The following is an 11,791-nucleotide window of genomic DNA, read 5'->3' as shown; positions in this document are numbered from 1 at the left end:
GTCCCGTGACGGTCGAATGCAGCCATCAGAAGGCTGCTGCCGTACGACGACCGCTCCGAAGCCGACAGTGACGGCTCCCGATAAAGACCCAACGAACCATGAATCGACTGGGGTCCGGAGGCGGCGATTGAGCTCGCCTGCCCAGTCCCGCCGCCGCCGCCGCCGCCGCCGCCGCTGCTAACGGCCGTCGCCTTGGACAAGCTCGCAGGCACACTCTTACTGGAGCTGAATCGTCTGTGCGGACGCGGATATGTAGTTTGTGATACCAGACAGTTTGTACACTACGGTGTCTGGTATAGGATCCCAAGTGGATCCCAAGTGGATCCCAAGTGGATCCCAAGTGGATCCCAAGTGGATCCCAAGTGGATCCCAAGTGGAGATCAGTGGAGATAAGTCACCTCACCATGCAAATTGCATATCACGGTGCTCCGTTGGCAGCTACTTCTGAGCATAACTTTAGTTTACTTTATAGTTTAGTTTACTTTAGTTTAGATCTTGTGTAATCTAAACTTTCGGACTGCATCCAACATAATACCGCGCGCGCGACATAATACCTATCTTCAAACTGCAAGTCCTAGTAAGACGGGCACCCAACCGTTCCCTCCATGTGCCCATGTACGACATGCATGTACGACACCATGCAAGGGTATACCCGCGGCTCGGAAGCTATAGAAGCGGTTTAAAGTTGGGTTATCTACACTAAAACCGCCCCAAAGCCAGTACATAATATGTTTACCTACAACTGGAATAGCTGGAACAACCTTAGGTGATCAGCCCAGCCCTCTGCCCATGGCATCACGGCCGTACTTGGTACGGCACGGCCCACACCTACTTGTGACGTGAATTGCTGCTGAAGGAGCGGCCTCCGGGACCAGCTGGCGGAACGGCGCCGCCGCCAGCCATAGGTCTCAGGATGTATCCTCCGCTTGAGCGACCATCCATCGATACTGCATCTCCGTGAAGCTTCAAAAACGGCGACTCTTGGGTCAATGCAGGCGCAGAGGCGCGGCTGGCCAGCCCAAAAACCGCTTCAGAAGCCGGAACGGAAGAAAGGCTCTCAGAATCATCGGCCTGCGACAGCATCGGCCTTGCACTCGCCTTGGTGGCATTAGTGGTGGCTGCGGCCGCCGCCGCCGCCGCCGCCGCCGCGGTGGTGGTGAAGGTAGACACCGGATTGGCGCCGCCGCTGCAGCTGCGCGTTCCGCTACTGCCGCGGCCGCCGGCGGGCTTTCCCGCGAGCAGGAGGCCAGAGCTCCGCGTGCTGTCACTAACACGGCCGCCGTCAGGGCAACAAGTGCTACTGCCAGCAGCAGCACTGCTACAGCCACCTTTGACGGCGGCATCACCACCACCAGCAGCGGCGGCGGCGGCGGCGGTGACGGCCTGCCCTGACGGTGGTGACGTTGCATTGTCGAGCTGGGTCCGGAGCTTCGCCTTCTGCGACTGCAGGTACTGCTGCTGCTGCTGCTTCAGCTTCTCCAGGTCCTGCGTCTCAAGCTGCTCAAGGTGCTTTTGCTGCGACTCTTCATGAAAGTGCCTTGCGCCGCAGAGCCATGCAAAGCCAGTGATCCCCCTCCTGTTCCCCATGCGGTCCGGCTGTTTGCGCGACGGCCCCGTCTGCCGTAAGATTCGCTTGAAGGAAGGAGCCAAGGCCGCGACAAGCGGTGGGGTATGGGAGTCTGCTGCGACGGCGCGACTTAAAAACTCCACCGGCTGACTGAAGTCACCTGGTGCGACGGCTAAGGTGCTGTGAGGGCTGTGAGGCTGCTTCCAAAACAACCTTACAGCATGTTACCTCCCCACGGGAGGAGGAGGCGATTCAGCTGCGTCGGCGACCGACAGCAGCAGCAGCAGCAGCAGCAGCAGCAGCAGCAGCAGCAGTAACGCTGCGGCAACGCTGCGGGCGAGTTGCTGGTCGACGTATGACTCTACGGCGCTGTGGGCGGATAGGGCGAATGGATTTGCTGTTCGAACGGGGGAGGTCGTGGCACCGCCACCAGCAGGGCTGGAAGGGTGGGGGCCTGTGAGGTGTGCTGCTGCTGCTGCTGCTGCTGCGGCGGCGGCGGCGGCGGCGGCGGCGGAGGGGCCGGCGAGGGCCGGCGGCGGAGGATTCAGCTGCTGAGGAGACAGCGGGAGGATTTGACCTCTGTGGGAAGGCTGCGCCTTTGGTTGGGGCTTCGTTTCTGTTGCAATTCGGAGAACTCTCTGCCCTTCGAACTGTCCTTCGAGACCTCTACACCCAAGGCCCTGAGCACAGCTACTGTTATTGTTCGTACTTGTTTTCTTGCACGCGTGCGTGTGCGTGGGGGTTGTTGCGTGTGTCCGTGTGGCGAGGCCTGTAAAATGCGCCGGATAGCACCTCTTTATATATGTCGCGCCACACTACCCAGCGCCCTATGCTGCCCGATAAACCTCAACGCATATCCCCAGGGGCAGAAGCCTTAGTCAGGAATAAAACCTACGTGTTGAATGACTTATACTTTTAGCCTGATAATTCTCTGATCTCCTAAGGGCTAAGTCAAGCGACTGACGATGGCAGACCGAGCGTGCTGGACCATGGAGGAGCTGTGTGTGATAGGTGGGTTGTACGGCAGCAAGCTTTGGACTCTCGGCCCTTGGACTGTCAATCATGGACGGAAACAGAGGGGTGTGTGTGTGTCAGGTGCGCTCAGGTGGTGTACGATGCGCGACGCGGTGCCGCGGGTGCGTCATGGGGGCTACACTGTTGATTGAGACAGAGGGAGGACAGGTTGCCATAAGATGGAGAGCTCTCGGGGGAGGGAGCTTGATCTGGTTTGACTAGCGGAGCATGACAGGGGCTGATCTGAGGTACGGTATGCGCGAATGAAAGGCGCAGGTGCTGCTGTCCAAGGCGAGCTGGGATGAAAGATTTAGTCGTGTAATAAAGGCTATGAGAGATATTGGGGTAAGGCCACGTAAGCTCCTGTTGTCAATATCCTTTTTCTTGGACTTTTCTACTTGATAGCTGGTGTCCAATGAGGCACAGGTATCTGAAGGATTATGATGAAGGTCTGTATTTTGAGGAAGATTGTGTATAAGGACTGGGAATCATGTGCGGCGCAGAGGTGTGGGATCTCTGCGCTGGGAGCCCTTCGCATAGCCCACCTCTGCTACGCAACATGCACACTTATGTCTGTTCCAGCGCACACGCACATTGCATGCATAGTCATACAAAGGGGAGTTGCTGTATGCCTATGCCAAGGTATTGTGAGAGCTGTATTGTGAGACCCTGTAGGACAGGGTGCCCTACACGGCTCCTAGCCCGGTAGCGGCTGCAAAAGCACAAAGATGAGAGCCTACAATGCTGTAAAGCTTTAGAAACAACGATATATAACACATGTGCACGCCCTGGGCTCTGGGACGCCCTGCGCTCGATCAACCCGTCAGCGGGGGCCAGCAAGGCTAGGAAAGAAAGGCGCGTACATAAATAAATTTGCTTCCCCAACATGTGGACATTTGGCATGAATATAAAGGTCACAGTTCAGGATGCCGAGCAGCCAGCGCAAAACTCGCGACGTGGCGTACAACGGTGTACCTGAAACAGCTTGAAACAATCTGCGTGCAACTAATTGCGCGTTTGCACAACTCAGACCCGAAGTCATAACACTGTCTACCATATGCTAAAATTTAAACCTCTTGTATTCCCAATACGTAATACACGCCGCCTTTCGTCTCAGGACCCCAACACCTTCAACACTTTAGACAACAGGCAACAGCTCGTTACGGCCTGGGTTGCAGATGAACGAATTGGTCTCTGATGACGGATGAAGTAAGGCTTGGCGCTTGCTCTCCTGCGGGTACCAATATCGTCTCTAGCGGGTAAAATTCCATCGTTAAGAGCTTTTGGCAGCTGGAAGCCTAGCGCACACAACTGAGGAATGTGGGCGTAGCGGCTGTGGAGAGCAGACGGCGCGGGTATCTTTATGCGGTGGGTTACGCATTTTTCATGCAGTCGGCATGCGCAGCTGTTCCAATGAATGGCCTGCTTCCAAGTCGAGGTTATTACTCAAAACAACACTTGTGCTTCTGTGCTACGGTTTTATCTCTGTATCTGTGCATAGCACGTATCGGGGCTGGCTCAGGGGACGCTCACTTGGGAAAGGTAGAGTCCACTACGCATGGAGGGCTCTTCATAAGTACTCTGTACTTAAATCAACATAGTCCTGGCACCCTTAGCCTTTATCCTTGAAAACGGTTAGAGACTTGGAAGTGGCCAGAAGGCATTCGGCTTGGCGGGGAACTCAGGGTGTCTATGGGCCACTTTACATGGCTAGAGCAGTCCATGCAGTGTTGTATAGAAAGGGCATGCAGCCCCCTGCCGCACTGCGCTGGTGCTATGTGCCTTTGAAAGTTTTCGGTACCGATCAGCGCTGGTGCTTAGGTGCTGAGTTGCCGAACACAAACCTCGAAATTTATAGTGTTAAACGTTGGTTCGACCATGAAGCCGAGCATGACTTAAAAAACAAAGATTACTGAAAGGCTGTGCGAGCTTGCGATGCCCCAGCTGTGTGCCTTTAGCGACGTTGTGGTAGTGTATCAACCACTTTGCGGTGAAGCGAGTGTCCTTCCGTGCTGTTATGGCATGGCATGATACCATTTGCTTCTAGGTATTATTGCTCCAGTCTATAGGGTATGTGGACGTCGTTTACGCTCGGCTGAGGCCCCGACATGGGCCGGCGTGTCGCTTGGAATAGCAAAATATATTTGCCTCCATCCAATGCCGCCATACCACGCTGACATCCTTCCTGACTCTCATGCTTTGGCATTTCTTACCCGATGCCCCTTGCAATCGGACACTGGGCACCAGCAGATCCATCGCGTCCTGACAGCCCAGCCCAACATCTTGCCTGGATTATCCTATAACAACAGTAACCGCATCAACAGTATCACCTGCAAGGTCCAGCCCTGCACCTTTGGCGCGCTCATCTCTCACTCCCGGGCCGTGTCTAGTCGTGCTGTCCCAACAACAGCACCGGAAAGCGCGCGTTCCTTCCACGCGCGACATCGATCCCTAGGCTCCGTCATAACGGAAAACAGCGGACCCGGGCGCCGGCTGCTGCAGCCTGCGCCAGGGGCGTCACTCCGTAACAGTTCGTGTCAAATTCCATCTGGGTCCATCCCCCACTGGAAAAGACCGTCATCAGACAATTGCCACAGCACCGTTCCAGGGTATTGACGGCGACCCAGATCGCCTCTTGCGGCAGCGCAGGGCTCCTGTGCAAGTACGCGGGTGGCTGCCTGCGTTGACTCCTGGTCATATCGCATCTCGAGTGTGGCCTAGCAGCAGCAGCAGCAATACTAGCCGCAGAAGCAAGATCAGCAGCAGCAGCAAGAGCAGCCGCGCCGGTCATTGTGTATTGGAAGTGGCAGTGGACGCGGCAGAGGGCTTTCCCAAAGCAGCGACACCATGGGGGATTACGGGGCCATGTGCCCGGTGTTCCGACCCACAAGGGAGGAGTTCGAGCAGCCATTCTGTGACTATGTCAGGAAGGTATTCCGGAAGCACCCAGACTTGCCCATGTTCAAGGTACGGCGTATGGGGAGACGGCCAGGCATGGGCGAAAATTTAATTTGGTGCAACAGATCGGATGCGGGCATGAGGGGGGAAGGCTCGTAGGGGGAGCTACGTGCAAGAATTGAATGAGCCTGTGGTATCGGTGGCTTTGAAGAGGGCGTGGAAGTGGGCGTGCTGAGTACGAACGAGGCTGAGGGTGGGGTGTGGTTTGTGTGTGTGTGGGGGGGGGAGGCGTAAGGGGCGTAAGACGAACTACTGGCGTGGGGGTGTATCAAAACCGGGGAGATGGTGCACTCCACAAAAGGGGGGCAAGGCAAGGCGGGGACCGGGTCAGTGTGTGTTTGGGGACCGACGGCTGTGGCAGCATGGCTTGGATGATGCCTGGTCATGTCACATTCCTTTGGCCGCAACGTACGCATAGACTTGATCAAGAGTTAAGAGAGGAAAGGTGTGGATTCACTAACGCTGGGTGTGCCGACCGCCCGGCCAACGCGCTGACGCACATACATGCGTGCACCACCTCCTGTGGCCATGTGTTAAAGGGTTTGTCGCTAGGAATGGAAATACGGGGAAATGTGGGTGGAGGGAAAGCGGGGAGGGGAAATGGCGGGAATTTTTACAATGCAAGAAGCTACGGATCAAGTGTCGGCGCCTATGGCCCACACCTGGGTGTGGGGGGCTGGGAAAGCTGGGTCTTTATTTGGGGGGGGCCGGGGGAGGAGAACTGGGGTCGGGGGGTCGGGGGGCATTATATCAGTGCAAAAGTCGAAAGAAACAATTGCCGACCTGTCGAGTATGCACAAGTTTGTATTGATACAAACTGCAAGAACTACCGACGGGCAAATGTGGCGGCCGTGGGCCAATGGGATAATGAAAGCCTTCGTTATTGGACTGCATTAGCCGTGCAAGGGAGGGAGGGAAAGAGTCAGATAAGTAAATTCGCTGACCTGAATGAGAAATCCAAATAAAGAAACTGAGGTTATGTTATCACTTTTGTGATGGAAGGAGGAGTGCAGATCCATTTCGGGGCTTGTGACAAGGAGCAATGTGCTGTGGTGGCGTGGAGGGGATGGCTGCTTTCGGGATTTGGTGGAGAATTGGGACTGAGGGGCGCGCTGTGTACTTGCGTGTCGTGTGTTTTGAGGGTTACACGACCAACTCACCCACACGCTTGCCCCAATGTCCCGTAGTCCCCGTCCCCAGTCCCCGCCCGCACACACACTTACATACGTACATGCGCACCTCCTTGGACCCGCCAGGTGGTGCCCCCCCGGGGCTGGCGGCCCCGGCGATCTGCCTTCCCCGATTTGAGGAAGGTACAAATCAACGTGCCTATACGGCAACATGTGTTTGGAACCAAGGTAGGCGGGGACCCGGCGGAAGGCTTGGGAGGGATGGCAGTTGTGCTGGGGCCCGGGGATGCCTCGGGGGTGAGGGGGGTAGGGAGCCAGGTGGGGGGTTTCATGTGTCGTACAAATGTACCTACCTATCAGCATTCAACGCATGACCAACACCACCGTGAAACCATAGAAATTTGACCCCGGTTTGAAAGTGCCGTATGCGAACTCGAAAGCTCCCGAAAAAAAGCTTCTCCTCACCCCCACTCTTCCCCACCGCGCGCCCTTCACCCCACCGCCCAGGGCGCCTACCGTTGTGTGTTTGTGGAGCAGAAGCCCATGTCGGTAGCGGAATTCAAACAGGCAGCGGAGGAGGAGACGGCACGGCTGCGAGGTGGCAGCGGCAGCAGCAGTGCAGCGGCAGTAGCGGCGGCAGCAGCTGCTGCTGCTGCTAATGGGGCTCATGCCGCCGGAGGTGGCGGCGGTGAGGGCGCGGGGGGTGCCGGTGCCGGTGGCGGCAGTGTCGGTGTGCGGTCCAGCACTCGTACGACATCCGCTCGTCGTAACCGAGCGCCATCCGAGTACGAATCGAATTCCATCGTACATCAGAAGGTGCGGAAGGGGGGAGGGAAGGAGGGATTTTGGAGGGGACCCAACGGGGAAGGAGGAGGGGGGCTGGTAACTTCGGAAGGATAGGGAAGGACGAGGGGAGACGGGGGTAAAGCTGGGTTTGGGCGGGTGAGCTGTGTCCAGGTGGACTTTGGGGGGTACGATAATGCATAGATGATCGACGAAAAGAAAGTACCAAAGACTGACACCCCAAATGAGACCAATAATGCAGGACAGTAGGTAAGATACTGACCCGTAGTGACTTGGTTTGTAGTCATCGCGGCAGCGTGGACTTTTTTCCAGGGGGGGAGGGCTGGAGAGGGGGTAAGAGGGGGGGGGAAACGAACCGCAGACGAGTGATGATGCTGACACCAGGGGTAAGGGGGGAAGGGGGTAGGGAAAAGGCGGTGGATGAAGGGGGAACGGCAGCTGGTTGCGTTAGTTGTGTTAAGGAACACAACTAAATGCGTTGGGCTGGGGGATGCAATATGGTCGGTGGAAGAGGTTATAACATAACGGGGCTCACGGCGCTTTCGTTACACATCATGACACATGCGTCCATCTCATCCATTTCATCACTGTCGTACTTCAAAACTGCCCGCCTGCGCAGGTGTCCGCAACAACGACTGAGGGTGAAGGAGGGATTGAAGGCGGCGGTGGCCCGGGGTTTGACCCCGACGCCGTTGACCCTGACATGGAGCGTGCCTTTTGGTCTAACGTTACCCTCAACCCGCCAATGTACGGCGCCGATACGCCAACATCATTTTTTGACGACAAGCTGCCGTACGGCTGGAATTTGCAGCACCTGGGTGACTTGCTGCAGAACCATCCAATGGTGGACAGTGTGCCAGGTGTGTATCTCTTTGTTTGGGGACGATGCCAATGATCTCCCCGACTATGCATATATCATCACGACCACCATCGTCATCACCACCACCATAACCAACACCTCATATTTTCTGATATTATATCTGGGTGCATCGGCAGTACAACAGAGGGATATGAGAGGTCATACCATTTTCAGAACCATTCTCCCAGCAATCATCTTCCCCACAACTTCATCTTCTTCCGTGCGACGTTGCGCAGGTGTGACCACCCCCATGACCTACTTCGGCATGTGGCGGTCTTTCTTTGGCTGGCACAAGGAAGATGCCGACCTGTACTCGGTCAATTTCTTGCACTGGGGGGCGCCCAAGGTGTGGTACGGCGTGGCGCCCTCAGCGAAACACAAGTTTGAGCGCATGGCGCAGGTGGGTTGGAGGGGGGTGGGTTGGGAGGGGGGTTGGGTGTGGGTGGGTTGATGGTTGACCAGGCCCGGGAAGGCTGAGAGGTAAGGCGGGACAAGGCGGGATGTAGATCTGGCCCGTGGCGCCCTGCCCCGCTTTCCTGCCTTCCTCGCCGCCGTGCCCTTTCCTTCCCCCTGGTCAACTCCACTTTAACGCGCACACCTTTTGTTGCTGCCGCATCATGAAATCCTTTCCCTTCAATGTTCCCTCTTGGGCCGGCCACCCTTTTGGTAATTGCTTGTTTCCTTTCATAAAATGTTCTCCCCGTCCTTTGGTCGGTCCCGCAGAGCCTATTCCCGGAGCTGCACCGCTCCTGCCCCGCCTTTGTACGGCACAAGGACATCATGTTGTCACCCTCGTGCCTGAAAACGTACGGCGTACCACACATGAGGGCGTGTCAGAGGACCAACGAGTTTGTGGTGCTGAACGCGGCGGGTGAGTGGGCGTGTGTGTGTGCGTGTTTGTTTGTTTGTTGCGTGAGGGTTCCGCCAGAGTGTGTGTGTGTGTGTGTGTGCGCGTGCGTGGCGGGGGTTTATAATTGGGTGGTCATGAGGGACTCGGGGGGGGGTGAGGATGTTGGGCAGGCAGGCAAACACAGCTTATTTTGCTTGGTGCTTGCATGTTGAGCAGCAGCAATCTGTCACATTCACATTGTTAGGTTGTTTGTACACTTCTGTGGAGAAAGACTCGCGGTGTCACCTGGTTTTGTTAAAACATTTTTGAAAAAAATGTGTTCGTCGTGGTTTTGCGCATGTGCGCGGTCTCTCGCGGGTCTCCCGTCAATTCGATTCTGGCCGCCGCGCGCCCAGCCTACCACGCCGGCTTCAACTCGGGTTTCAACTGTGCGGAGGCCGTAAACTTTGGCATGAAGGAGTGGATTCCGGTCGGCAAGGCGGCGGTGCCGTGCCGCTGCAGTGCGCTCAAGGACGGTGTGCGCATCAGCATGAAGCTCTTCGACCCCAAGTGGGTCGACCCCTACGAGACGCCCTCCGAGTCGTCCTCCGCTTCGGAACACGAGTCGGAACCGGCATCGGAGTCCGAGGAAGACGACGACGACGAGAATGAGGAGGAAGAGGAGGAAGAAGAGGAGGGGATGACGACGACAAAGAAGAAGAGGAATGTTGCGGCGAAGCGGCGGCGTATCAGCGGCGGTCGCCGGGCGGCGCCGGCCGCGAAGAAGGCGCGAGGAAAGGCGCCGGCAGCGGAGGCGGCGAAGGGGAAGAAGAAGAAGAAGACGAACGGGAAGAAGGGTCGTGGAGGCAAGAAGGCGGCACCTGAAGAGAGCAGCGACGAAGATGGTGATGATGAGGAGAGTGGCAGTGGAGATGAGGTGGAGGTGGAGGAGGAGAAGACGTCGCAGCGGGCAAAGCCGCAAAGGAGACGGACGCTGACTAAGAAGGCGGCGGCGGCGAAGGCTGAGGAGGCAGCGGCGGCAGCACGCGGACGTGGGCGGCCCACATCGAAGGCCGCGGCGGCGAAGGCAGCACCAGGCAGTCGCGTCAAGAAGGCGGCTACGCCAGCGGCGAAGGCGGTGGCGGCGGCAGCGGCGGTTAAGAAAGCCATTGCCAAGAGCCGCGGCGTGACAAAAAATGTTGCCGGCAAAACCAAGACCGTCTCCGCGGCAGCGGCGAAGTCGGCTGCCGCCGCCAAGGCGAAGGCCACGGTTGCGGCAGCGGCAACGAAAGCGGTGCTTGCTGCGGCGGCGGCTAAGCGAGGCCCTGGCAGGCCGCGCAAGGCCGCAGATACCCCCACATCTGGGACTGTGGCGGCGGCGCCACAGCCGGCAGCTCCCGCTCGAGGCGGCCGCAAGCGCAAATCAGAGGAGGAGGAGCTGGTGACGGAGAACGCGCCGGCAGAGGTGGTTGCACCTGTGGAGGGCCCTGGCGGCCGGCCGCGGCGAGCCGCCGCCGTCGCCGCCACCGCGGCAGCGGCAGCGGCGGCGGCTGCAGCCGCCGGGACCAGGAAGCGGGTGCGGTTGAGTGATCCTCAAGGTACCGCTGCTGCGAAGGAGGATAGCGGCGCGGCGGCCGCCGGCGGTGAAGGTGTATTTGCTGGCACTCGGGCCGCTGCAGGCCGGCGAAGTAGTGCCACAAGAGCACAAATAGGGGACTCTGGCGCGGAAACTAAGGTCGGCGCCCCGGAAGAAGGGGACACGCCCCCTTCCGCTCCAGCCACTGGTCGCAGCCGCAGCCGCGGCGGCCGCGTCGCAGCAGCAGCCGTGTCAACGGCGGCGGAGGAACCAACACCGCAGCAGCTTCTGCCTCTGCCGCCACAGCCGCAACCGGTGCCGCAACCAGTCGATGTGCCTTTTTTTGAACTAAACGCCGAGGGTCGTGTGGTCATTACTGCCGTCAAGCCGCGGTCGACGGTGGAAGCTGCCGCCATGGCGCTCAAGGCTCGTACTAATACGCCCTCCCAGGAGCCGGCTGTAGGCCCACCCATGGCGATTGTCGGCGACGCCGACGCGCCGTCGGGCCGCCGCGCTGCCGCCGCTGCTGCTGCGGCGGCGGCGGCCTCTGACAAGCGGTTCTTTTTCTTGGTCCAGCGACTGGCGCGACCTGCGCCCACGCCTGGTAATGTTTTGCTCAGATGGCTGAGGGAAGGTCGTGATGGGCTGTTTCGACCTGTAGCTGGTAGCGTGTGGGAGGAGCCAGCGGGTGCGCTGTTACCCGTACGTGCTTTGGCCGTCACGAGCGGCGCTGCTGCTGGGGCCCCGGCGGCTGTCGCCGCCGCCGTCGACGGCGACAGCGACGGCGACGGCAGCGGCACGAGTGGCAGCGGCGGCGCCGGCGGCAGTGGCTGCAGCTCCTCACCATCGCACTCGGAGGCCGGAAACGGACTGTCGCCGCCGGCTGCGGCAGCAGTACCGGCAGCAGCGGCAGCGGCGGAGGTGTCGTTCGAACCGGAGGCATGGCGGCTGGTGACGCCGCGGGAGGAGATTATTGACGTTGAGTTGCGCAGAAATGAAAATCGAAATGTAGACGAGTGGGATTGAGAAATGGATAAAAGTCGTGGACAGACCG

At 58.5% G+C, this 11,791-nt stretch overlaps 2 protein-coding genes across 2 annotated transcripts in view; one reads left to right on the top strand and one right to left on the bottom strand.

Moving 5' to 3' along the window:
- Positions 1–4,155, bottom strand: part of VOLCADRAFT_91972 (uncharacterized protein) — a gene marked incomplete at both ends in the record, with an annotated part of 7,769 nt that extends 3,614 nt beyond the window's left edge. The window contains 5 exons of the mRNA XM_002951324.1: positions 1–234; positions 833–1,727; positions 2,463–2,565; positions 3,127–3,154; positions 4,115–4,155. The exon at positions 1–234 is cut by the window's left edge and continues 6 nt beyond it. Coding sequence (XP_002951370.1) covers positions 1–234; positions 833–1,727; positions 2,463–2,565; positions 3,127–3,154; positions 4,115–4,155 — 1,301 coding nt within the window. The remainder of the gene's footprint in view (positions 235–832; positions 1,728–2,462; positions 2,566–3,126; positions 3,155–4,114) is intronic.
- A 1,273-nt stretch (positions 4,156–5,428) lies between these two features.
- Positions 5,429–11,763, top strand: VOLCADRAFT_91971 (Jumonji domain-containing protein; the record flags this gene model as incomplete). Its single annotated transcript, XM_002951407.1, has 7 exons — positions 5,429–5,548; positions 6,796–6,966; positions 7,177–7,485; positions 8,093–8,333; positions 8,569–8,732; positions 9,056–9,203; positions 9,578–11,763. 7 exons carry the CDS (start codon positions 5,429–5,431, stop codon positions 11,761–11,763), a joined length of 3,339 nt encoding a protein of 1,112 aa, XP_002951453.1.
- Positions 11,764–11,791: the final 28 nt, after the last annotated feature.

The sequence above is a fragment of the Volvox carteri genome, assembly GCF_000143455.1.
Source record: "Volvox carteri f. nagariensis unplaced genomic scaffold VOLCAscaffold_23, whole genome shotgun sequence".
Taxonomy (NCBI): domain Eukaryota; kingdom Viridiplantae; phylum Chlorophyta; class Chlorophyceae; order Chlamydomonadales; family Volvocaceae; genus Volvox; species Volvox carteri.
The sequence above is the reverse complement of the archived record's forward strand: the minus strand, read 5'-3'. Positions and strand labels throughout refer to the sequence as shown.